The sequence below is a fragment of the Lepidochelys olivacea genome (genome assembly GCF_965140295.1).
Source record: "Lepidochelys olivacea isolate rLepOli2 genome assembly, chromosome: 10".
Taxonomy (NCBI): domain Eukaryota; kingdom Metazoa; phylum Chordata; order Testudines; family Cheloniidae; genus Lepidochelys; species Lepidochelys olivacea.
In genome coordinates this window covers 59,553,771-59,580,611 of record NC_140420.1, presented here as the reverse complement: position 1 = coordinate 59,580,611, position 26,841 = coordinate 59,553,771, and the positions used below count along the sequence as shown (strand labels likewise).

The window sequence follows — 26,841 nt, the reverse complement described above, 5'->3', positions numbered from 1 at the left end:
CATGCACAAGGAGGTCGATACAAGGCAACTTACATTGGCCTAACTCTGTAGTGTAGACCACACCTGTGTTTAGGAGAGATGGGATAGAATAAGCTTTCTAAGGATGAGATCTATTTTCTTCAATATCGCCTGAGGTTAAAGTGCAATTTGAATATGTTATCGGAAGAACGCTATTTTCTTTTTTAAAGGGGTGTGTGTTTTAAAAAAACCCACAAAACCCTAATTTTAGTGTTGGCTGCTGCTTGCTGACAATGGACAATGCAAGGTAGTGATTGGCTTCATAGAGAGAAGTGTTTGCACTGGAGTAGTACAATTGCATGGAGAAAAAAATAATAAGGACACGTTTCAGCTGAGCAAGGATTTTTACTGGATTTTATTGATTTTTCAGCAGTTGAACGATAGCACAGTTCTCTGGTATTCATGATAACACTTGTTTACTCTACATTTAAAAAATACACTTCCTTAATTGTAGCCTGCCCACCAACCCTAATTATAATGCAATGTCCCTTCTTTTTAGAGAAGGAGGGACAATCTAAAATTGTCAGTTGGGTTACGAGTATAAATTCCAACCCTGACCTTCCTACCAGATGTTCTGCCTCTGAAATCTGAAGTTTTAAGTGCATTCTATTCTTTATTAGAAATGTTTTTTTCTAATCTATCATTAATTATAGGAATAAGACCTTTCTACACTTGTCTAGCTAATACAGCTAGAAAGAGTACATATGTGATATGTGGGATTGAGATCATGGAGATTGTTAACCAATCAAAACAGCTTGTTGGGCAATAAATGGTGAGTAGTGGCAGAGGAAATAGAAAAACCTTCTTAATATATGTCAAAAATAATTTAGATTTTTCAGTAGTGCAAAATATTGTTTCAGGTTTGCAACCAGCATAAGTTTTAAGGATTGGAAATTGGTTATAGTAGGAAAATATTCTGGGGGAAAACTTGCGATGGAAAATCAAACGAAGATCATAGATCCACTTCCACCAATCCTATAGATTGACAAATTACTTTCCGGAACAGGATTTGGGATTGAGGGAGTGATATTTCTTCAATATCCACTCAGAATAGGTGGATATTCTTGCTAAACATATACAATTAAATAGTTATACCTTCATATTTAAATTGTCATAATTAGTTTTTAGAGTTTAAACTCCACTGTGAAGAATGGGGGCAGTTTACTCCTTTGTAGAGTTCTTGTTCCTGACAACTAAGAGTGGTACGTTGGTTCACATTCAGAAAGTAATCTTCCCAGCCATAAATGCTAGAATAAGAACCAGGCCGTAACACTATACCACTATACCCAACGTGGATATAGCAACAAAAAGGTGCTAGAACATGGGTATTCCTAACTAAAGTCCAGAGTTGTACTAGTGCACAGTGCTGTTTGTATTGTGTACATGCTATTAGTGATATGTCAAGTACTCCCCGTCAACTCAGTAGGAGAGTGCGGAGTAGAACTGTTGTATTAATTTAGATGGAATATATGGGCCAAAAGAGTCAAAGTTGCTAACACGACTGGATAATGCTCCAACATTAAAAAGTTTTAAACAAGGTTTGGGGTTTGTCATAGAGAGACCTCAGCCTGCTTAGTGCCATGGCAAAAACAGCATTTAAAATCCTTTAAACCTTTATGAATGATGCAGAGAAAGAGGGGAAAACAGTTAAAGCATTTGAAATGTAAAGTATTAAGTAAGGCTTTCATTTTAACAACATCCTTTTCCCATTAGCTTGAGAGAGTTTTTAAAAAGAAAACCCCCTTGTCTGATGGTCTTTTAGATGTTATTGCAGATGGCAAACCATCATTGAGCTGTTTGGGGCACTGCTTCTAGCTACCTCTTTGTGGTCACAGACTTACAGCAGTGTTGCTAAATATGTGGATTTGGGTAGCTAAGACAGATACTTATTAAACAAAAAGAAAAAGGAGAGAGAAGAAATAAGATGGGGAAGTAAATGGGGGAGGGGCAAAGTCTTGCGGAGGGGGACAAACTCTCATATCCCAAGTGGTGTTCAGGATTTAGTTGGAGCTGCAGGAGGTGGCGGTGTCATTTAGGCATCTTTCTCCTTGCCCCAGTCGGGCAAGGACTTCTCTTGGGATAAGGATGAAGACAATCCGGGGTCCCAAGAGAGAGTGACGGTCAAACTTGCTGTTTCCCATTCTCTTATCTTTGGCCAGCTTCTCAGTAGCCAGCCCTTCTCGGAAGGGTAGCCGTGTTAGTCTGTATCCCCAGAAACAACATGGAGAAACAGCTTTAGTTATACATTTTAATACCGTTCTGGCATTTCTGAAATTGCCAATTGATAGGGTGTGTTCAACATAGCATCTAGTGATGATATGTAAAGGCACAACAGAACATATTATCTCATATCTGTATACAACTTTTAGTTTTTTTTAAATTGAAAGTAACTTTTTGCCCACGAGTTTAAGCAATGGTGAATTTATTCTCAGCTTCCTCAAGAATCCTGCACAGTTATGATTGTGTACACCAACACCATCTCAAGTTCTTGAGGCCCCCAAAAGTGCAACTAAATGGATCAAATGAAAAACTTCTGATGTGAAGAGTTTTAAGCTGTGGGGGTGAGGAGCAAAGTTAGGTCTAATCCTGCTGCTGTTGAAGGGAATCATGTGGTTTCGCCCCTAAAACTTTTTTCTCTTCTGCGGTCATTAAATATTACTAAAGCTCTGTGTTTGTCATAGAAATCATGGATTCTGAGACTTTCCAGGACCTCTGTGACTTCTGCAGCAGCTGGAGTGCCTGGCTCAGGGGCCACCTGAGCAGCTCGGGCAGCCACTGGGCCAGTCGCACCGGCTGCTGCTGGGAGAGTCTCGCCCCAGAGCAGCAGAAGTTTGGGTGTGGGGAGGGCTCAGGGCTAGGGATTGGGGTGCATAGCAGTGCTTACCTCTGGTAGCTCCCCGGAAGGGCTATAGGAGTTCCCCTCACTCAGCTCCTAGCTCCACATGATGCCTCTGCTGGCAGGCAACGCCCCCACAACTCCCATTGGTCGTGGTTCTCGGCCAATGGGAGCTGCGGAACCAGGGCTTGGGGCGGAATGAGGGCAGCATGTGGAGCTCAGGAGACGGTAGGGAGCTTGCACCAGCCACGCCAACCTTCCCCTCTGAACACCTGCGGTGCCCCGCAAGCTATCCCCCTAAGCTGCTTCCCCCCCCCTCAAGTTTTAGTCAGGGTATATAGTAAAAGTCATGGACAGGTCACGGCCGTGAATTTTTGTTTACTGCCCGTGACCTGTCCATGACTTTTACTAAAAATACCCATGACTAAAACGTAGCCTTAAATATTATCCATTTGTTCTTTGGACTGCTGCCATGTAAACGATCTACTTCAAAGGACTGATTCCTTAGTTTATCTCCTTTGAACTGAGAATTCTGAGCCAGTGTAGCTCCAGGCACCCTTATTTTGTTTCTGCGACTTAGGGCTGGTCTATGTGCAATTTTATATACTGATTTAGATACACTGTTTGAGAAGTTAAATAAGTTAAATTGATACAAAAGTTATATGGAGACAAGTCCTTGAAGGCTGAAGGCTGTCTGATATTTCTGGGGACAGTGTATACGAAATTCTCAGTCTTTTTCTGATGTAACTAAAAACATGGGTCAACAATGAAAATGTATCTGGCTAAGACTGAACTGGTGTTAATAGTGGTGAACTTTTTAGAAATTTCTATCAGAGACAGGGTAATGTTGGGTTTTGGTGCTTGAACACCTCAAGTTATATTTAGAATAACAGCTTGTCAACACTTGTTTAAATGTTTTATTAGCTATGCTGATTCACTTACAAAAAGCGACACAAAGCAAGTTTACAGCATTTTGTTTTTTAAATGTAAGTTAATATTTGTATTATAGCACCATTATTCAGATGGACTACAATATGTTGAGATGTCATGGTACTTGAATTAGCAGCTTGCAGTAATGTGTCATATCATTGATAGTTGTAACTAGTAGCTGTTGGCTACAAAATTACTGTTTGAACACTTATGGCCTGCTGTATGTAGTCTTGTGACATGGTCTTGGTTGATACTTAGTGGATAGTTATATAAAGCTTTTTGAGTCATAACTGAAGTAACCACAGGAAAATGTGTCATTAAAATGGATTGACATAAGTGTTTGTTAGTATTTAGGGCCTGAAACTGGCTTGTTAGGCTTTAACACTGTATATCATGCTTTCCTTGGTGTGGTGCTAGAGATGCAAGTAAAATCTCTCTTAAAGAGCTGTATTCCTTTGCAAATGTCTGATGTTCCAATCTCTGTCTGCCTTATTCACCACACGTTATACTTGGTCTCATTTGAAACAAAGGAAAGATGCGAAACATATATTTGTGTGTGTATGTATTTATATAGTTTTCTTATATTAACTGTAATCCATAGAGGTTAGCAGACTTTCACTTTTCTCTTTGCACTTGGCTTTTATTTATGAGAAAGTTAGACATAGGGTATGTCTAAACTGCAATGTAAGCCCAGGATTAATAGAACTCAAGTTAGCAGACCCTGGGTTTGTTAACCCAAGCCTTGAGAGTTTACACTCACTTGTAACTTCTGGTTAGGAATTGTAGACCACTGGGTCCCAGCATCTTACTCTGCATTACGCAGGCCTGAGTCCAACCACTCGTATCATGGACTTCCTAGCATGCTCCCAAAATGTGGCTGCTGTAACCCTTTGTTCATGGTGAAGTGTGGGAAAACTTGACTGTCCACCAAATTTGACTGTCCAGAGGACAAAGAATGAGATTGTGGAATACTTTTGGCAGATTCCCAGAGCACAAGTCCAGTGGGGGTGCATCTACACTGCAAAGCAATAGGGCTTGAACCCTGGGTACTGGCTTGAACCCTCCCTCTTTGTGGCATCTTGGGACCCTGTCTTTGAGCTCTCAGCATAGTTTGTGTGTAGATGGAGGGGTGGGGGGGTTGGGCTTGAGCCTGAGTTTGAACCCTGGGCTTACACTGCAGTGTAGACATACACATAGGGACTTGGGGTAAATCCTTTTTTGGGCTTGTTGTAATACAATATTATCCCATTTGTCTGGAACTAGGCATTGGTTTGCTGTCATTTCTCTGCCAATTCCCCATGCTTTCTGATTTGCAGGGAATTTTTTTTCCACTTATCATTCTAGGATTCATGTTAAATCAGAAGTATTTGAAAGGGTTAAGAAGCTAGGATCGCCTCGCTGGCACCTGACCAAAATGACCAATGAGGAGACAAGATATTTTCAAAGCTGGAGGGGGGGAGAACCAAAGGTTCTCTCTGTCTGTGTGTTGTTTTTTGCCAGGAACAGAAAAGGAATGGAGTCTTAGAGCTTAGTAAGTAATCTAGTTGGATATGCGTTAGATTCTGTTTTGTTTAAATGGCTGATAAAATAAGTTGTGCTGAATGGAATGTATATTCCTGTTTTTGTGTCTTTTTGTAACTTAAGGTTTTGCCTAGAGGGATTCTCTGTGTTTTGAATCTGATTACCCTGTAAGGTATTTACCATCCTGATTTTACAGAGGTGATTCTTTTACTTCAATTAAAATTCTTCTTTTAAGAACCTGATTGCTTTTTCATTGTTCTTAAGATCCAAGGGCTTGGGTCTGTGTTCACGTATGCAAATTGATGAGGATTTTTATCAAGCCTTCCTCAGGAAAGGGGGTGTAGGATTTGGGGAGGATTTTGGGGGGAAAGATGTTTCCAAGTGGGCTCTTTCCCTATTATATATTTGTTAGACGCTTGGTGGTGACAGCAATAAAGTCCAAGGACAAAAGGTAAAATAGTTTGTACCTTGGGGAAGTTTTAACCTAAGCTGGTAAAAATAAGCTTAGGGGGTTTTTCATGCAGGCCCCCACATCTGTACCCTAGAGTTCAGAATAGGGAAGGAACCTTGACACAGGGAATTTTTTTTTTCCCACTTCTCATTCTAGGAATCATGCTAAATCAGAAGTATTTGGTGTTTTCCTTTGGCACTAATGAAACTTTGAGCTGTTTGGATATATCTACATGAGTTATAATAATGTACTTAATGGTATCAGTTTTGCCATGTTCAGGTTATATTGCATTTAAAACTTAAGTTCACTTCAGGGGTTATTGTTCAGTGTGTGGAATGATTAATGGAATGATGATTTAGAGACTAGCAAATTGAGAACATAAGGAAAAGGAAAACAGAAAAGTAATGGCAGAAGTTGAGCTACATAGACTGCCATTACAAGAATTAATAGTCTAAGACTCTTCTACAGAGGGAATACATAAGTCTCATTACAGGAAATGAATAGAATTGGTTGTGGAATTAAGCTAAGAATAGTAATTGCTCACACAGCTGTTTTTAAATAGCAAATTGTGTTAAGTAATCAGTGAAAAAACCCTAAAATGTACTTGATAGTTCTACAGGAACTGCTTTATTGGTACTGACTTATGATGCTAATGGTTACTACTAAAAACAAACAAAAGACATTTTGCACAGAGTTTTCCAGTTTTTGAACAAGATGGCTTTCAGTGTTTGTGTGTAAATCTAAGTCACATTTTTTTCATCTAATCTATACAACCCAATTATTTTAATGTGCTAGAAAAAGAACTGATGAAGTGTACAGCCAAAAACAATGTGCTATACTGGAAAGAAAGCAGTTCTTGTAGGTCATTTGCTTCCTAAAATACATTTTTAAGCAGTACTCCTAGATGCAGAGATGGGTTCGCTACTTTTTTCTTTTTTAGCTTGTGAAAATAGAATGATTAACAGGTGCTAAATTGTCAGCACTGGAGACTAAAGTCTGTTGTTTATACATAGAACATGTACAGTGCAGGCATCACCAGTGCAAGTTCCTTCTGTGCCTTGCACTGTACTTCGATCCTGACCATGAGTGGTCATTAAGAGATTTTTTAATACATTCTGTAAAAATAGCATTGTCAATCCCAGCTAAAATTCTCACTGGAGTAATTATATTCTGCCTGTTCTCCCACTTGAGTAATTGCATTCTTTCTCCTGCAGTTTTTCAGTTGGGGAAATTTACAACTTCCCTAACTAAAAATAATACAAACATTGTACAGCATTGCTGGTGCAAAATGATTGCCATGCTAACCCACATGGCTGTTGCATGTCTTCACTGTGTGAGTAATTTAATTATATGCCATAAGTGAAGTTCTTCTGGATTCTTGAGAATGAATAATGCTTTATAAATACAAGTTATTTGTTGATTATTACTATTAAAAGTGATATTGAGATGGAAAGCAACATCTCATTAACAATATCTGAGCTATCCAGTGCCCATGTTGTCATTGTCTTAACCCTTTCATCAATTCATTGTAGTTTAAAACAGCTTCTGTGTGATTTAGATGTTTGGTATTGAATACTGAAGATTAGAGACAGCAAAATTCACATTGTTGTAAACCTGAGCTAACACAATTGATGGTAAGTTACCGCCATCTTAAACCAGCATAACACAATAGAATCTAGCCTTTTGGTGACTGAATAGTTTTTTTTAAAAATACTTTTTAATGAAATACTCAACTTTTATTTACTTGGAACAAAAAGAAAAGGAGTACTTGTGACACCTTAGAGACTAACCAATTTATTTGAGCATAAGCTTTCGTGAGCTACAGCTCACTTCATCGGATGCATCCGATGAAGTGAGCTGTAGCTCACGAAAGCTTATGCTCAAATAAATTGGTTAGTCTCTAAGGTGCCACAAGTACTCCTTTTTTTTTTTTTTTTTTTTTTTGCGAATACAGACTAACACGGCTGTTACTCTGAAACCTGTCATTACTTGGAACATTTATTATACCAGGCACAACATAGACTTGTATTTTGCATCGGTATACTGTAATACAGTCTACAGTCACTCCTTTTACTAAATGTAATATATGGTGGTTGTATTGTACTATTTCTTTCATCAGACTTAATTTGTTGTTTGGCTTTTAACAGGATGGTAGTCCCATTTAAGGAGTAGTGGGGCTCAGGGCCTGCCAACCCTGTTACATGACATGGCCACTTTTAAGGAAACAAGTCTTTAAGGGGAGCTACAGACAAGCTTTGGAAATGGGGGTCAGGTGTTAATTGGTGAGCTACCTCCTGAACAGGATAAAATCCAGTTATTAGTTGACTCCAGGGAAAGAGAAGGAAGAAGGGAGGCTCTGTGGAATGGCCCTGGAATCCAGATACTGGAAGGCTGAGGAAGCCTGCTTGAATCTGTGCACAGCCCCCTGAAAGGGGCTGTAGAGGGATGGATTTGTGAGTCCAGGGACCAGGACAAGAAGAGACCTGTAGAAAAGACTACAGAGAGGCCAGGAACTGCAGTGGGACTGACAGAAGTCCCTGGTAGAGAGGTAACAAAGAGGGACCAGTAACCTGAAGCCCTGGAATGAGAATGAAATGTGGAACCCCAAAAGGGAAGGGTTTGGGTTTGCAGGGCTAAAGGAGACTGTATTTCAGAAAGACTTAATAAATTGAACCCCAGGAAGGGGAACATTAATTGTTCTGCGTGTCCATTGAAGGTTGGAAAAGAAATAATCAATTTAATCTGTAGCCAGGGAGATTAGGGTCAGATACTAGGGAAAAACTTTTCTAGCTATAAGGATAGTTAAGTACTGTAATAGATTACCAAGGGAGGCTGTGGAATCCCCTGTCATTTGATGTGTTTTAAGAACAGGTCAGACAAACTTGTCAGGGTAGATATAGGTACACTTGGTCCAGCCTCAGCATGGAGGGTTGGACTAAATGACCCCTCAAGGTCCCTTCCAGCCATACAGTTTTATGATTTTTTATGAATTTGGAGAACTGGGAGGGACCTGAGGGCGGAGTGCCTATAGGGCCACACCATGCCACAAGTAGTGTGCTTTGGGAAGGGACTCTGTCACAAGACTCTTTCATCTCTCTTGGTTAATATGGCAAAACTTTCAATAGAATTTTTAATTTTGAGTAATTCATGTAGTGGGGATTATCTGGTCCTCTTCCATGAATTGTATTAAACAATTCTCGTCCACCACCCCGCTTTGTCATTCCATGAAAAACTTCAAAATTTAGCTGGCAAGAAGCAAAAATGTTATCTCATAATCAGACTTCAGTGGTGAGCCTGGGTTTATCCCCCCGTCACTTCAGTGGTTAGATTGCTGATAGTCTGCTTAGCTTTCATTTCTCCTTTTAGTTTGAGAAATGCACCTCGCTTTGTGTATTTTAAGAAGACTACATGAAATCTATTGTGAGGTTCCTTTCAGTTTTAAATAACGTTTTTTCATGCTGGTACATAACATGTGGAAATCTTTTCTCTGTTCTTAACCACTTGTATATGTACCCTTGAGAACTTTAGATTCTTTGTTAACAGAAATAAAATATTTGCATTCTTTTCTGTGAAAAAGATTAATTTAATTTTACATGCAAGATGTTTCCTTACTGGAATATGGGTGTGATATTCAGTAGGCAGAAATTTAAAAATACTGGTGTGATTCACAAAATCTGCAGAAAGTTCGTTGTGAGTTTTTGTTTTTAAAAATTATGAGGAAACATTTCTTGGCTGATTAAAAATATCCTTTTCTGGTTCACACGCCGCCCCTCCCCCAAAGTATGTAGAAATAAAACATAGGCACATCTTGTGTCATAATATTTCTGTAGGGGCTTGGAGTGGTTCTTCCCTGTCTGCGTCAGAGGGAGGTCACTCCACCTCACTACGCCACCTAACGGCTGAGGGCCAATCAACAGGGGATTAGCACTGTAAATCAGTAAAGAGTCTGTAGTCAGCCCTCTGGCTGGGGCAGGCAGCAAGCACAGCCAGGCTCAGCCCTCTGGGCAGGGCTGAGCAATACTAAGCAGTCAGGCTCAAGCTCTCTGGGTGGGGCAGATAAAAAGCAGTCTATGGCCCAGCTCCCTGGCTGGGGTAGAGCAAAGCAGTCTATGGCAGATGGCAAACAGGCTTAAGCCCTCTGGGCGGGGCAAAGCAGAAGCAGTCTATGGCCCAACTCTCTGACTGGCACAGACAGTAAACAAACGTAGCCCATCCAGCCTAACGTGAGTAGGCTGCCACCCCAGGGGTGGGGTTAGCAGCAGGGGGTAGAGAGACCCAAGCCCACCCTACCCCACTGTGTCTCAGCCCAGGGTCCTAACAGTGGTGGGGAATCCCACCATTGGGTCAGCGGGGATCCTGCCGAAACACGCTGACCGTGGCTTCAGCAAACACAACTGGACTAATGTCTGGTTTCCCTGGGCTACTTCCTATCCCTGCCTGGTCATAATGTTTTGTTGCTCATGGGTCTTGGGGTACTTGGCAGCCAGCAGTTCCGGCAGCTCCTCGGGATATTCCTCCAGAGGCAGGGGTTGATGCAGCTCAGGCCCTGGTTCAGGGGTCAGCAGCATCTGGCTCTCCCTCAATTGAGCTGGAGGCTCTGCCTCTTGTACTTCCTGTTCCGCCCCTCTGCTTCAGGTGCAAGGGGTGGGCCCAGCCTGGCTCCATTCACCTGGGGGCGGGGAATGGTTCCTCCCCCTCTGTGTTAGGAGGCCACCCTGCCTCACTACAGTCTCATACTTGTGACATTTGCAATATGAATCATAATGGTAGATTTATTTGTTTGGGTGTCTAGGATGTAAAATATAATCAATATCATTTTGTTTCTTTGTGTACATTGTTTTGTAATTGATTTCAGTTGTTGAATCTTATCTGAAGGAATATCATTACTCCAGAACAAAATTGGATAAAGAAGCTATAAAAGATAGAAACTCATACCTCGAATACCTGCCTTAACAAGCTACAATCTGATTTCTTCGGTCAGATCATTTATTTGATCATCACCATAGCAGATGGTAAACCTATAAAATATATTATCCTTGCCTTGTTTACAAGAGCACTAGAGCTTGTCTGTTGAAATAAGTTTTAAATATGGTCCTCTTTGTCTGATACCAGCAAAAACAACAATTTTCATTTCAGTTTGTTATAAAAGCCAATATCTTTTTTTTTTCAGGTGAATATATTTGAACCTGTTTTTCTAAATGAATGCATATGTCAGAGTAGCAAGGCAACTACCTTTCTTCTTTGTTTGCTTTTCTTTTAAAAAGCTTGAGATCTAAAGTACTGTACTCGTTTGCCATTTTTAAAAAGACAAACAAAACCTTTAAAAGTATGTGGATTGGATTTAAGGTTTCAGAGTTGGGATTTCAGTATTTAGTATTTAAAGTCCTATCATGTTGTCTTTTATAGAAGGATTATTACAGTTAATACAAATATACATGTGTGCACACACACACACACTCTGCTACTTTAGGAAAAACAAATTCTTTGTGAAGAGGCAAGAAAATAACAAATTTTACCTCCTAGAAATTGAGTTATTCACATCCAATATTAATATAATCAGCCAGAATAGTGATGAATCTTAAGTGTGCAGAAAAACAAGTTGTTCTTCAAGTGATGGGCCCCATGTGTATGCCACATGTGGGATATGTATTTGCACCATGTGCCTCAACCTGGAATTTTTTGCAAGCAGTGTTCATTGGTCCACACATATGCTGTAGCTCTCTCGTGCTCCAAACTGAGGGCATAAAAGATGGTGTGGGCTGATGCCTCTTTCGGTCCTTTTTACTGCTGCATGGTCTGAGTTGGAATCTTTGGTGTTCTCAGCTCCTTTTTTATTGTGTCATTGGTGAAAGATATTGTATACAGTTTTGTTTTTTTTGGTAGTCTTTATACTATAGTGTAGTTAGATAGTGTTTTCCCTATTCTTTTTCTCACCCGGTGACATCTTCCCCCAAGAAGTCTGGGATTATGCCCAGGCTCCAGGGGTTTCAAAAACTGTTTCTTGCTCTGGCTTCTTTATGGTGAGCAACGAAAAACAATGCTGCGTGTACTGCCTGGGTTTGTCTCATACTTCTGCCAAGTGCAGCATCTGCCACTGACCCTTCCTACCCTCCATCCTGAACTTACGAGGGTCAGGAACTGAGACCCAGAGAACATCTGATGGAGAAGGTAATGGAGCACCAATCAGATCTGGGCCGGAGCACCTCCTGTACATCAATCTCACCAAGTGGACATCACCCCTCTGAGCATGAGCTCGGAAATGGAGACGAAGACTCTTAAGCCTAAGGAGAAAGCTTCACATGAGAGCACGGGGCACTCATAGACATAGGGGCAAAGCCATCTTCATCTAAAACTGTTCCTTCCTGACACCATGAAAGTCTGGAGAGCTGGCACACATGGGTGCTAAGGACGTAGGCACGAATAAATCTTCTTGACAGGAGAAGGAGATGCACAAGGGTATGTATCTGATAGTTCTGACTTCAATTCCTATGATGAAGGCTTGAGATAAACCACTCTTAGTGCTCCCATCCACTTCTAGAACCAATTCTGTACCGATTATGACATGGCCCTAGAGTTGAGCCAACTACTACCAAGAGTGACCAAGGAAGCTCCTTCTCCGATCGCTCTGCCAGTGGACTCTCCTCATACCCCAGGGCAATCTGGGTTGTTGTCTCCCTGGAGGACATCTTCGCTCTTCCTATCTGCATTCATCCCTCCTGTCTGGACCATCAGTATACCAGGACATTGGTACACCAGAAGAAGCCACTATTCCAATGATGCAGACTCATTCTCCCATCCCACCTGCCAACTATTGGTTCCGCCAGAGGTAAGGGATTCACCTTTCTCTTTGGATGAGTCTGACACCCTGCAGGAGTCTCTGCAGCATCAGGTGGAGGTGGCATGAGAGAGGAGCCCCAGAAGATTCTGGTTCCAGCCTCCGACCAGATACGATTGGCCAAGAGACAGGTGATACTCTATGCCATGGGGTCCTCTACCAGTTGATCCATCCTAGTCACAGTATTGGGGACTGTGGGAGCCTTGCCTTAGATACCCAGGATTGGCATAGGAGTCTTATTTGCCATCACCTGAACATCCACAGCTGGCCCTGTTATAAATGTTTGGAAGGGTAAGGTGATCTGGATCTACTGGCTCCGAAAGTACTGAGAGCAGTCTCATCATCTTTGCATTCTCCAACATATGCCTTTATGCAACATCAAGAGCTCATGCACAGAGTGGCTGTGGAGCTACAGATTCAGCTTGAGTAAGTCCAGGAGCCCTAGGACAGCTTACTAGACGTTCTTGAGCCTTCTGTTCCTAATGGAGCATCCCTCCCCATCAATAAGGCCATTGTGGACCCAGCAAATACAGTTTGACACATTCCTACTTCTTGTATTCCCACTCCTACTTTGTTCCATCTAAGGTGGGGGTGAGATTTTGTTCTCCCCCATTGCCTAGCTTTTTGGTGGTGCGGGTGGTTACATAGCGGTCCAAGCAACTGCACCCAAAGGTTACTTCCTCTGATAAGGGGTGCAAGTGACTCTGCCATCTAGGGAGAAAGATCTTCTCTTCCACCTTCCTCCATTTCAGGATCTCAAATAATCAGCCCCTTTTGGCTAAATACGATTTTACTAATTATACTATATTCATGGAATTAAAGGACAAACTCCCTGAGGAGGATAGGGCCCATTTCCAGGCCTTAGTGGATGAGGGCAGATTGGTGGCCAAAACTTCCCTCCATGCCCCGGTGAACATGGCAGATGCTGCTTCTAGGGGGATGGCTCTGGCCATTGTTGTGAGGTGAGACTCATAGTTGCAATCTTCTGTTTCCCTCAAGAGATACAGAATACCATCCAAGATCTGCCTTTTAATACTGTCAACCCATTTCACAAGAAGACAGATGAGTCTCTCTACTCCTTCAAGTGAACTGTTGTCCTCAAGTCCTTGCTGGGCATTTATAGGACTGCCCCTAAGAGAAAACACCATGAATGGGGTATAGGGCAAGACCACCGCCTCAGCTTTTTGCCACCAACGTCTTCGTGAGCCACCATGCAAGAGACAGTCTTTATAGACCCAGGAATCCAGCCTCTGCAACATCCGCTGCTAGGTTGTACTCTAACCCCCCAACTTAAGAGTTTCTTTAGACAGGACTGTTGAGACCCTCATCCCATTATTGGTGCCTTTTCAGTCCCCTACTCTGATACTCAGGGACTGCGTTACCCCATTTGCCAGAAATTGGAGAGCCCCAAATACAGATAAAGGTTCATTAGTAGGGCACTACCAAATTTACGGTCCATTTGGTCAATTTCTCGGTCATAGGATTTAAAAAAATCATAAATGTCATGATTTCAGCTATTTAAATCTGAAATTTCATGGTGTTGTAATTGTAGGCGCCCTGACCCAAAAAGGAGTTGGGGGGGCGGGTTTGCAAAGTCATTGTTGTAGGGGGGTTGCATAACTGCTACCCTTACTTCTGCGCTGCTACCGTTAGAGCTGGGTAGGTGCAGAGTGGCGACTGCTAGCTGGGACCCCAGCTCTGAAGGCACAGCCGCCACCAGCAGCAGCACAGAAGTAGGGATGACACGGTATGGTATTGTCTCCCTTGCTTCTGTGCTGCTACCTGCAGAGCTGGGCCCTCAGTCAGCAGCTACCACTTTCCAGCAATCCAGCTCTGAAGGCAGCTGCACAGAAGTAAGGGTGGCATGGTATGGTATTGTCCCTTACTTCTGCTCTGCTACTGGCAGGGTACTTCTTTCAGAGCTGGGCGCCTGGCCAACAGCATGCTGCTCTCCAGCTGCCCAGCTTTGAAGGCAGCGCAGAAGTAAGGGTGGTAATACCGCAATCCGCCTCAAATAACCTTGTGACACCTGCCCCCCCCCGCAACTCCCTTTTGGGTCAGGACCCCCAATTTGAGAAACTCTGGTCTCCCCCATGAAATTTGTATAGTATAGGGTAAAAGCACACAAAAGTCCAGATTTCACGGTGGAGGGGGAGAGACCAGATTTCACGGTCTGTGACGCATTTTTCTTGGCCGTGAATTTGATAGGCCTATTCATTAGAGATAATTCGTGATGGATATATGATCAAGTTTCTGGTAACTCCTACCCATGAACCCCCTTCCCGTTTTTTTTTCTTTCACTCTCATGAGGAGATTCTACAGCCAGAAGTGAACTTCTCCTCAAGGAAGCCATAGAAAGGGCTCTACCTCAGCATCAAGGGAAGGGATTCTTTTCCTTTTCCTTCTTGATCCCAAGAAGAATGGGGGTTGGAAGCCAATTCTCGATCTGGAACAGGTTCATTTGAAAATTAATATTCTGTATGATATCCTTGGCATCAGTAATTCCCTTGCTAGAGGAGGGCACATGATTTGTGGTTCTCGACATGAAAGATCCATATTTTCACATTAGACATCCACGAAGCCCAAAGAAAGTTCCTCAGGTTCATCTTTGATAAAGATCATTACCAATTCATAGTCTTTCCCTTTGGTCTAGCCCCAGCACCAAGGGTCTTCACAAAGGTTTTTTTCAATAGTGGCAGCTTGGATCAGAAGACAGGGATTTGCAGATTTTTCTTACCTTGACGACTGGCTTCTGATTGGCAGTTCCTACAAGAAAGTCCAGCGAGCTGCTCAGCTTTCTGCTTTCCCTGAGTGTCTGTGTCTGTCAGTCACGAAAAATCCACATTGACCCCCACCAGGTTCATAAATTTTATAGGGATGAAGTTGGATTCGACCACAGCAAGAGCATATTTACATCTTGAGAGGTGTCAGGTCGCTATCAGACCCAGGATGTCAGTCAGAACTTGCCTTTCCCTCCTCAGTCGCATGGCTTCATGCCCACCTACTATGCTGTTCTCCAGGCTGTGTCTTCACTGCCTACAAGCCTGGCTTCTCTCTGTTGTGCTCACCAGAAAAGGGCAACATAAATGGCAAGGTGACAGTTCTGCCCAAAACTTTAGACTTTCTCATCTGATGGACCAAACTGGACAAGTTCCCTTTCTTCACAGACTCACGAGGCAACCATCATTACCGAAACCTCGCTCTTGGGAACACTTGGTGGTCTGTCTAGCTTGTAGTGCCTTCTAGATGTGTCCAAATAATGTTGGACAACATGAAGATTATTTTTTTAATATAAATAAGCAGGGGGGAGTGAGAGATCTCCTTCTGTGCATAGAGGCAGTCACCTTCTGATGCATCAGCCTTTGCACGGCCCTATCAGCAGCATATTTACCATGGGTATAAAACACTGCCTAAGCAGACGTTTTTCCACAAACCGTGAATGGGAGATTCATAATTCAGATCTCAACAACATCTTAGTCCAATTGGGTATGTTAGCTGTGACCTTTTTGGCCTCATGGGTGAACAGGAAACTTCCTCAGTACTGCTTCAGAGCTGCCCTGGGCACGGTCTCGATGGAAGGTGCCTTTCTGGTGTCATGGAAAGGTTGCCTGGGTATGCCTTCCCTCCAGTTGCGTTGATACTACAACTTATATGGAAAATCTGCCAAGACAGATTTCAAGTCATCCTGATTGTGCCCAACTGGCTAAGACAGTTCTGGTTTACGGATCTACTGAAGCTCTCATTTTGACAACTTGTGAACATCCCTGCATTGCTGGAACTTCTAACACAGCACAAGGGCAGGTTCAAGTGCCCCAATCCAGGACTTCTGCAACTCAGAGCTTGGTATTTGGGTGGGCATTGGAAATAGAGCACTCATGTTCCAAAAGGATGCAGTCAATCTTAAGCAAAGCAGAAAGACTTTACGAGAAGCTGTTACTCAGCAAAGTGGAAGCATTTTTGGGGCTCCCCAGAGCAACTTGTCTCCAGAATTCACTGGAATCTCTGCTGTCTTAGGGTATCTACTTTTACCCTTGAGGCTTCAGGTTTCATGCTCAATACTCTGTGAGTGCATTTAGGAGCATTTAGCAGTGATTAGGACTTTCCATCCTCCAGTGGATAACCATACAATCTTCACTCATCCTGACACAACTAGATTTCTGGAGGGGACTTTCATATCCTTCCCACCATTGGTGAAGTTTGCATTTCAGGGGGACCTCAACTTTGGTTGGTTGTCTCTCACTAACTCCCCTCTTTGACCCTCTAGCCATAGTGCTCTGTGGCCCATCTGTCCATTAAGGTGGCTTTTCTATTAACCATAACCTCAGCCAGAAGAGTCAGTGAGCTATGAGCCTTCATGGTGGACCCACCATATACTATCTTCTATATAGAAAAGGTCTCCTTATGACCCTACCCTAGATTTGTCCTAAAGTAGTTTCTGAGTTTCATATGAGTCCGGTAGTCCACTTATTGGTATTTTTTTCAAAATTACATGCCTAAAATAAAGAGAGATGGTTGCATTCTCTGGATGTCTGAGGGACTTTGGCCTTTTATTTGTAAAGACAAAGGATGTTAGACATCTAAACTATTTGTTTCCGTAGCAGAGTGATCAGTGGGTCAGCTGTATTGACAGAGTTCTTTGCTTATCTTCATAACGCTTTCACAAGACATTACGCTCTGGTCCAGGCATGAGCTCTGAATACAGCTGTGAGGACAGCGATATTACAGTCCGCTATTACTTCTGCATCATCGCACCCATCCCCTGTTTGACCACTGCTTGTTAATCTCTCCCATATGGACTACACGTAAGGACCATCACTCAAAGAAGAGATGGAGGCTACTTACCAGTCCGATGGCACCTTCGAGACTAATGGATTTATTTGGGCATAAGCTTTCGTGGGTAAAACCCCCCACTTCTTCAGATGCAGACTAACACTGCTACCCCTCTGATATTTGTTACCAGTAACGGTAGGTTTTTCGAGATGAGTGGTCCCTATCTGTGTTCCACTACCCACTTCCTGTCCCCTCTGCTATAGATTCTTTCAACTGCAGGAAGAATGGGAAACTGGAGAGGGGTTGGCCTGAACCACCTTTTATGAGGCGAGCTCATGAAGGCCAGTGGACGCTGCTTGCAAAAAATTCTGGACTCAGGAACATGGGGTATATATGCATATCCCATGTGTGTAATACAGATAGGGACCGTTAATCTCAAAGACCCTCCAGTTACAGGTAAGTACGCTGTTTTTCTGGGAAGTTCTTCTGTTTACAGGTTTTGAACCTCCTCTTTCTCCCTCTCTTCCCCCCGCCCCCCAACATTTTCTCAGTTTGTGAAAGAAACAGTTTGGTTGCATCTTAGTAGAAAAGTAGTGGATTGAAAATATGAGAGCACTTGTTCATATATGCCCTGATTCAGCAAAGTCCTTAAAGGTGTGCTTAAGTTCCATTGATTTGAATTTTGAAGTCAAAAGGACTTAAGCACTTGGTTTGCTGAGGAGGTCCGTAGATCTTAAGACTATGTTTACAGCATTGTCATCTATTGATATGTTTTGACAATTTATGTATTTTTCTTATGTTCCTATATCCTAGATTTAATAAATACATATTTTCACACTCTACCTCTGTTTTGAAACCAAGGCACTAGGAGACTTGTTATAATAATACTTGCATTACTACAGCTATTGTTCCTGGCAGAAAGGAGTCATTTGTGCCAAAAGATTACTTTTGCCTTTGTCAGTGCCAGCCGTGACTTTTTGTTCAGTTCCTGGATCAATTACAATAAAACTACTACGGTGCTGTCAGCTGCAAAATGTGGAAAATTCACAAGAAATTGCTGGCTCTGTAAAGTGTTTTTGCATTTCTTAAGAGCACTTTCTCACCCTGTAGGTCCTTCTTGCGCTACACCATGGGGATCCAACACTTTTTAGCTGCTGGCACTGTAATATAATTAACTATTCAGTATAAAATGTTTTCTTCATGCTGTCTTTTAAGGAGCTATAGATAAAATATTGTTGCAGCAATACGTTCTTTGAGGAAACAGTGATTAGAGCACGGTATTACCCCTAGTTCTCTACAGTTCAACTTATGTATTCTTTTCCTCCTTCCCTAGTGTCTCATGCTTTTATTTTGCAGTTAGGCCAGTTTTATGTGGACTGTAACATATATGGATGTTTGTTCTCTAGTTGTAATGTTTGTAATGGTTCATCATGATGGAGCTCAATGCACTGGGTAGTAGTATGTGTGAAGTAACCATGCACATGATGCTTTATGTAATGAGGTTTTGCAGTGCTGTAATTCAAAACTATGTGCTGTCCATCAAATCTTACCTGAGAGGTCTGATTGGAAGGAAGGAGGAAAGAGAGAGCACTGCTATTTTTGAAGCTTAGATGGAGAGAGACATGCAATATAGAATAGAAATTGTTGGTCTTCTGTGAAATTCCGTCTGTACAGGTAAGTGCACAGAATTAACTGTTGGAATAATAATTCCTGCAGCAGTTTATGAGCTGGCTTTAGAGGCACATACTAGTGCTCCAATAGTGAAATGTATCATTTTCACATAATCAGATTGCTTGAAGCAGTTCATATTTCAAATGGAAGAAACAAATTTTCCTAAAATCCATTTGTCTTTCTCTGGCAGGGGGAATCATATGTTGGGAATGTGTTTGTAATCTTGCAGTTTGTTTTATTATTAGCTGTTAAGAATGGGGTTTTAAAAAACATTTCAATGGTTAAGTGTGCATGAGGAGTAATTCTAATATGAATACACTTGTTCACAAAGTAATATTGGTTAAATATTTTACTTCCCAGCTAAAATTATAGTACATTAAATCTCCCCATCTCCTCCCCTTTCTTATTTTTTGTTAATTGAATGTGGTAACCTGGATTTGCATAAAGGGAACTGACTCCAAAGGAGCTGTTACAGAACTGGAAGAGGTGGCATGTTTGTTTTTTCCTATATTTAACACTTAAAATTAGCAGGTTTTTTTTAAAAAAAGTTTCTATGTTAAAATAATAGTTTTGCTTATAGTGAAAGAATCTGAGTTAAGGTAGAAATTTTGCCATCTCTGCAATACAAAAAGTATGAGGACAAAGAGCAGGTGACCTTAAAAATCATACAGTAATCAAACAGGTTTCAGAGTAGCAGCCGTGTTAGTCTGTATCTGCAAAAAGAAAAGGAGGACTTGTGGCACCTTTGAGACTAACCAATTTATTTGAGCATAAGCTTTCATGAGCTACAGCTCACTTCATCGGATACACGAAGTGAGCTGTAGCTCACGAAAGCTTATGCTCAAAGAAATAGTCTCTAAGGTGCCACAAGTACTCCTTTTCTTTTTGTGTAATCAAACAATTAAGAATGTTGTTTGTATGTTTAAGTGAATCTGTCCATTTAGCCATTTTTTCCCTCACGAAGATCCTCCATATCCTAGTTGGAGCTTTAAGGACCCTTTGACAAGTTGATCTTAGCTCAGTTTAATTATACCCATTGGAGCTGGACATTGGCGCTCCTTAATTGAACATAAATGTCACTGCTGAGGGATATGAATACCTCTGCTAAGCATTCTCTCCATAAAGCATTGTCAGTTACTGCTATTTAGGTAACAAGAGAGCAGAGCTGTAAATAATACTTAACACTTTGCTAAATCAGATCACTCAGGAAATCTTTAGTTAACTAACCTCCCAACACTTTTGTGTGGTAGGTATTATCCCTATTTTACAAATTGGGAAAAACTGAGGCCAATGTATTGTCACTTGTTGAAAGCCACATAGTAATTAAGTGGCGCAGCCACGGTCAGAATCCAAGAGCCTCTTGTCCTGTTGTCATGCTTGGTACACCAGACTGTGCTGCCTTTCTGTGTTAAACGTGGATTACTTGTACTAAGCCCCACAAATGGCCATCTAGTACTTTACATTCACTTTTCACCAGCTACAGTAGTTTGAATCTGGGTTTTCTTTTGCAGCCTACCTTATTAATCTGACAGCAAGGCAATTGTTTGTTGTTTGCTAGTTTAATAAGGTTATGTTTCTAGAAATACTATTTTAGGCTACATGTAGAAGAATGATACAGGCTATTGCACAAGAGAATATTACACTACCTTTCCATCTTAGCATTTTATGATACACATGGATTTTTCTTTTTGTTGTTAGGTATGGATGAACGAACAGGAGCTTCATCTTGGGGAACAGGTGGTCAGCCAAGTCCCTCATATGAGCCTTCAAGGGTAAGGTTTCCAGTTGACTCTAAGGAGGTTTGGGAATAGTCAACAAAAGGTGGCATTATTGAGCAAGAATGTCTGATGTGGAAGTACTTGGGAGGGATATATCCCTTCAAACATTTATATTAGTGTCTTGTGGTGATATGTTTTGGTGACTTTACACTAATAGTATTAGTTGGTACTTGTATATAGTGCTCTCTACAGTACAGAAATAAATAATGCTTTTCATTTTCAAAGTGTTTTATAGGCCTGGTGTACGCTAAAGAGGTAAGATGATGTAAGGCGACTTATGTCGACCTAACTATGTCAGTGTACGTGCTACAGCCTTGCTCCTGCCGATGTAAGTGCTCTATTACACTGAAATAATAATTCCACCTCCAAGAGAGGAATGGGGCTTATGTTGGTGTAGTTAGGGCTATGTAGTGTCCATGTAGAGTAGACACTGCAGGTTACTTATGTTGGAGGTTGACTTTCATTCTTGTCAATTTCATGGCGCCATGATGGCGCCATGAAATTGACAAGAAAGCTGCTCACAGATTGGGCTGTCACCCTGGGGTGGATGGGGGTTTCCAGCTACAGCCCATCTGCTCCCTGGGCTGCTGGCTCCTTGCTCGGAGCCAGGATTCCCCTGGGATCCTGGCTCTCTGCTCCCAGCTGGGTTGCTGCCTGGGATCCCCGTTCCCAGTCGGGCTACTGCCGGGCTCCCCCCTCCAGTTGGGCTGTGTCTGCCCAGCTCCCCTCCAGGAGTACCGATGCTGCCTGGGCTCCCGGCTCGCCGCTATAAGCCTGGCTGTGCCGAGGCTCCAGGTGCGGGGCTCCCCGCCTTGAGCATGGCTATCGTGCTCCGGGCGGGGAGCCGAGAGACCGGGAGAGGGGGCAACTGGGCTCTGAGGGGGAGCTGCATGGAGCTGAAAGCCTGGGCTCACAGCCCTCCACGCTGCCGCTCTTAAGTCAGCGGAAGTGCTCCAGGTGAGGACATGCATCACTGACGGAAGGAGCGCAGTGTGGATATGAACCAGCAGTAACTACTGTGGTGGCTGTAAGTTGATCTAACATAGGTCGACTTAAGTTTGTAGTGTAGACATGCCCTTTAATACTAAACCTTACTACATTTTTGTGTGGTAGGACTATATTCGTCTCATTTTACAGTGGGGAAATGGGAGTAGAAATTAAGTAGCTTTATTGAGCTATTTTAACTTCTTTTCTTTAATACTCTTCGGTAAGTTTGATTGAGAAAACTGAATAATAAATTAAAACAATGTACAAAAACTAAAATGTCCCCCCTTCTCCCAAAAGCAATTTGCCCACAACCCCTCTCACCTGCTCATTCTCCTCTTTATGCCTCCACCCCCATCCCTCTGGGAAGTCAACAAATTCAGTTCCTGGTGAACTAATTGGTGGAAACAGATTTCAGAGTGGAGTCCTCAACTGTGCAGACACTCTTCCTTAGCCCTTTTACATTTAAAACAGAGGTCTGTTAGCTCCTGTGCCTTAGCTCAGTGGCTCTCAAACTTTTTTACTGGTGACCTCTTTCACACAGCAAGCCTCTGAGTGTGACTCCCCCCCATAAATTAAAAATACTTTTTTATATATTTAATACCATTATAAATGATGGAGGCAAAGCAGGATTTGGGGTGGAGGTTGACAGCTTGCGACCCCCCATGTAATAACTTCGTGACCTCCTGAGGTATCCCGACCCCCAGTTTGAGAACCCCTGCCTTAGCTGATCTCTGTTGATGTGGGATCACGAAGGGAGAGGGAGAGGCTCTGAGATAACCAAGACCCAACACGTTTTAGCATGTAAAGTTTAAAAACCGCATCCCAGATTTTACCTGGAATGGAACTATGTGCAGTTCCCAGAGCACAGATGTAACATGCTCTGTATGAGAGAAACTGCTTTGCAAGTGAACAGCTGCATTTTGCACCAACTGAAGTTTCTGGGTGATCTTAAGGTATGGGCCAGAGTTACAGATGGAATTGGTGCTGGAGGCAGGATTAGAACTCCTGAGTTCTAGCTTCCAATCATGTGCTTAGAGTAGGAGACCAGGAATGTCTCAAGTAAAGAAATAATACTTTACAAATAAAATGGAGAGAATTGTAGCATTCCTTTTGCAAATTTCAGGCAGGAAAAAGCTGCTCTGAGATTTAGACTTTACAGCGAGGAAAAACAACTGACTTGCCTTCACAAAGGATATATCTACACTACAAAAGTTATGTCGATGTACAGCCACCGCAGTAACTAAATTGCTTCTGCACATCCACACTGTGCTCCTGATGTTTGTGCTGCTCATCCTTAGTAGGAGCGCTTGCATTGATTGAACTGTCAGTGTGGGGCATTGTGGGATGGCTTCGGAAAGCCAGCAACAGTCAATATAAGTAGCGCAGTGTCTACAACTGTGCTGATCTATGCGCTACGCCTCTTGTGGAGGTGGAGTTAAGTCAAGGTAAAAGACGAGTTACATCGGCAGGAGCAACATTTTAGTGTAGATGCTTACAGAATTAGGTTGATGTAAACTGCCTTGCGGCAGCTTAGTTCTGTAGTGTAGACCAGGGCAAAGTCTGAGGTAGTTTTACACAATACTTAACATGTTAAAATTTCCACCTCATTTCTGCAACGTGGAAATTGTACAACATGTTGGAAGTGTTTGTATAGTAATATTTAAATAGTTTGTAACTTAAGGCATGAAGTCCAGCCCTTTGTTTAGTAGACCTTGCAATTGTTTCTACATTTGAAATGGCATTACATGCGTAGTCCTGTGTTGATATTTTTGTTTTAAATATCTTGACCACATTGATAATTAGGATGAGAAACTTGTATATGGATATTAATCAGTGAAAAGCTGAATTACCCCACTGGGATTTGAGCTTATGCTTCTTAGGTTCTGTATCCTACATTGATTGCCTGTGTGTGCATTTGTAGGGTCATATTTATATGGATTCTTGTTATTCCAATAATATGAAGTTGGAAATTTGTTTTTAGAGGTTAGAGATGAAGCAGATAATTAAAAAATTAAAACCATTATACCCTGGCAAAACTGCAGGCGCACATGAGTTACACACCAAAATTGGAAAGGAGAGACGTTGATGATGTCATGGTATGCCTGAAGCGAGAGGGAGGACAAGAGATTAATTCTTTTATTGCTCGTAAGGCTGTGAAAGAAGCATGAATGTAAGCCTGGCTTGAGCATATGGAAAATATTAAGAAAAATGGGGGGGGGGTCAGAGGCTAAATACTGGTAAACAAATTGCCAACCAACAGTAACCTTTGATTTAGAATAGTAGGATAATGCCCCCCGCCCCCTCCAATAACTTATGTCAAATTCTGCACTCTTACTCACGTAGAATAGTGCTTTAAAGTGGGAGGGTTCTCACTGAAATCATTTTGCCTATTCAGAGATAATATGGAGCCTGGGTAAAGATGGCAGAATTTGGCCTTAAATCCTTATTCTGTTGTGCCTCTCATACTGTAAATACTTCATATTGGCATAGGACAATAATTTATGATATGTCATTGTGGATTTGTTAAGTAGCACCATGAACATCTTGAAAAAAGAAAAATCTGGGTTGTGCGTGTGCTTATGCGCATGCATGCACATACAAATTTTGGGTGAATAAACTAGAATTGCATGTACCAGTTGTTTCTAAGTGTGCTCATACTTTAAGGTCAATATGGTGTAAATTATATTCACTCCAATGCTTCGATCAAAACAAGCTTTCAGTTGTAGAGAACTCTGACGTGCACAGGAATTTATTTTAGCATAATTTGTGAACATAAATGCTTACATATTCAGTCTCGTAGGACAGGCTTGTGTGGTTTAATTAGGCTTAGAAGGATTGGATTTTTAACTGCAAATGTTGATAAACGTTGATTTCACTGTATACCTATAAATTAATGAAAACTGTTTCCATTGATAATGATCAAAATTTATAGATCAGCAAAGTAAGAAAATTCTGCTTTGAGGACTTATTAAAGTCAAAATCCAGTGGTTTAAACTTCTGAATTAGGCTTGTTACAAATGAACTAGTAGAAACTGGTATGATTGGTTGAGCTAAAGATTTTTACTTTGTATAGTTTGACATGTGATGTTGACCATTTGTGATTTAATCGTTTATGAAGTTTAACTTTTTGAATCTCGACATCTACTGTCATTAAGTAATTGTATGACTCCTAAGCCCCATAATTTCACACTACTGTGAAAATTTAAGTAGATAAATATCTAAAAAAAAAGTTTTTTAAAAATTGGTATCTGTCAAAATTGTACAAAAATGAAACTCAAATTCTGCCAAGCCTATACAAAAATTAAGACTAGAAAACATTGTGTAGAAAAGAGAAACTTTTTATTTTAGAACTATATTCAACTGGAAATGAAGCAGCATAAGAAATTATAGTGAGCCTCAGAGGATATAATCTTTTGTGTATTTTCTTCCCTTTAAAATTGTTTTATTTCTTGCAGTTTTTAAGGATCTGCAGCCTTTGAGGCAAAGTTCCGTTAACTTTAGTTGGGAGCTTTGCCAGAATAAGGACAGCAGGATCCAGATCTAAGAGAAGAAAGCATAAAATGGCCTGAAACTGTGATTAAATGTTCCCATAACAAATTGCACTTCTGAACAGATCTTTCTATACTACATTTTTTGCATCATTTTTGGAATTTAATTTAATAAACATAGAACTAATCCATTATCTAACATACAGGCTGGCTCTAGGGCTGTCCCTAAAAGTTCTTGGGGGGCACTCTGGGTAGCTATGGCTCCTTGGCTGCTCTGCAATGTTAGTGCTGCAGCCATTCAAGTTTAATGGCCAGTGGATCAGTAATTTCATATTCTCCCAACAGCACCATGCGGTGGCCTGAGAAGGAGCCTCAGGAATTCTCCCTTTGCAGACTTTCAGCATCCAGAACCATGTGCAGCAGAATCTCATTAGTTGTGTGGCAGGCAGGGTATTCTGCAGTTGCAGAATATTAAGGAAGATTTGCCCCACAGAAGCAGAGCAAAAGTTGTGCACATCAGATGACTGCCTTGGTTTATGCTGCTAATTAGGTAGCCAAATTAGTTCTTCAGAAAGTTCAAAAGATGTAGTGAATGTAGTTTGGTCCATTATGTTCATTATTTCATTGCATATAAGAAAATATTTAAGGGGGAAAAGTTTTCTGTATATCTTTGTGTGAAATGTTAAATGAGGTGTGGCTGGTCATGTCTGCTAAATATATCTATCTACTTTGTATAGAAAGTCTTAATTTATATTAAAGGAAAACTCAGTGTTGTTTTCTCAAAAAATAGATAACTTTTAGAAACTGTCTATTTAACAGTGCTATAATGGCTAATAAATATAAATGTAGAACTTATTCCATGGTGGCCATGTGTTTCTGCAAAAAATAGGACAGGGAGAAACTCCATTCTGCATTGAAATCAATGGGAAAGCAGGGGCTTAATATAGCAAGTTTAAAGAAAACTGACAATATATATTTATTTATAAATTTGTGTCTATATATTGTGTATATGGTTGGTGGTGGGTGGTTGTGGTGGTTGTTGTTATTTTGCTTTTGTTTGTATTTAAGGTTTTGTTTCAGCTTGTGAGTCTCTGTTTTGCTAATGGTTGATGTCCAGGAATTGCACATGACTTTCTCTCCATACCCTAACAAGATCAGAGGACAACTCGCACTGAGGGTATGCGGGAAAATCTGGTCTGAGTGCGCTGATCTAGGTCATGGGAATGAAGATAAAACTGTTTTTTAGGGAGCAGGCATAAAGATACAGGTTATTTGCTTTTCTCAGAGGTTCCTAGATCTTGTCCGGTGATAAGCTAAAGAAATAATGCAAATTTAAAAGAAAACAGAACTAAACTCACAAGTCTCTATTTTAATATATTGAAACTTACCTAACATAAGACTTCAGTGTCCAGTATTCTTCCCGTTGATTTCAATACAGAATGTTCAGTCTTGTCCTAATTGTTCTTACTACTTGCCTGTTTACAGGAAAATGGCAGTCTCCATGGAAAAAGCTCAGACATCTCCACAGCTATAGAAAAGTTGAAACCTCAAGAGGT

General features: G+C 41.4%; 1 protein-coding gene across 17 annotated transcripts in view; it reads left to right on the top strand.

Moving 5' to 3' along the window:
- Positions 1-26,841, top strand: part of TCF12 (transcription factor 12) — a 284,639-nt gene that overhangs the window by 76,324 nt on the left and 181,474 nt on the right. For 10 of the 17 annotated variants that reach the window (XM_084642020.1, XM_084642023.1, XM_084642019.1 and 7 more), the window contains 2 exons: positions 20,731-20,804; positions 26,771-26,839. The exons of 2 other annotated variants lie outside the window; for them this stretch is intronic. In XM_084642020.1, coding sequence (XP_084498146.1) covers positions 20,731-20,804; positions 26,771-26,839 — 143 coding nt within the window. The remainder of the gene's footprint in view (positions 1-20,730; positions 20,805-26,770; positions 26,840-26,841) is intronic. 5 more of the 17 variants (XM_084642017.1, XM_084642024.1, XM_084642009.1 and 2 more) reach the window with 1 other exon arrangement.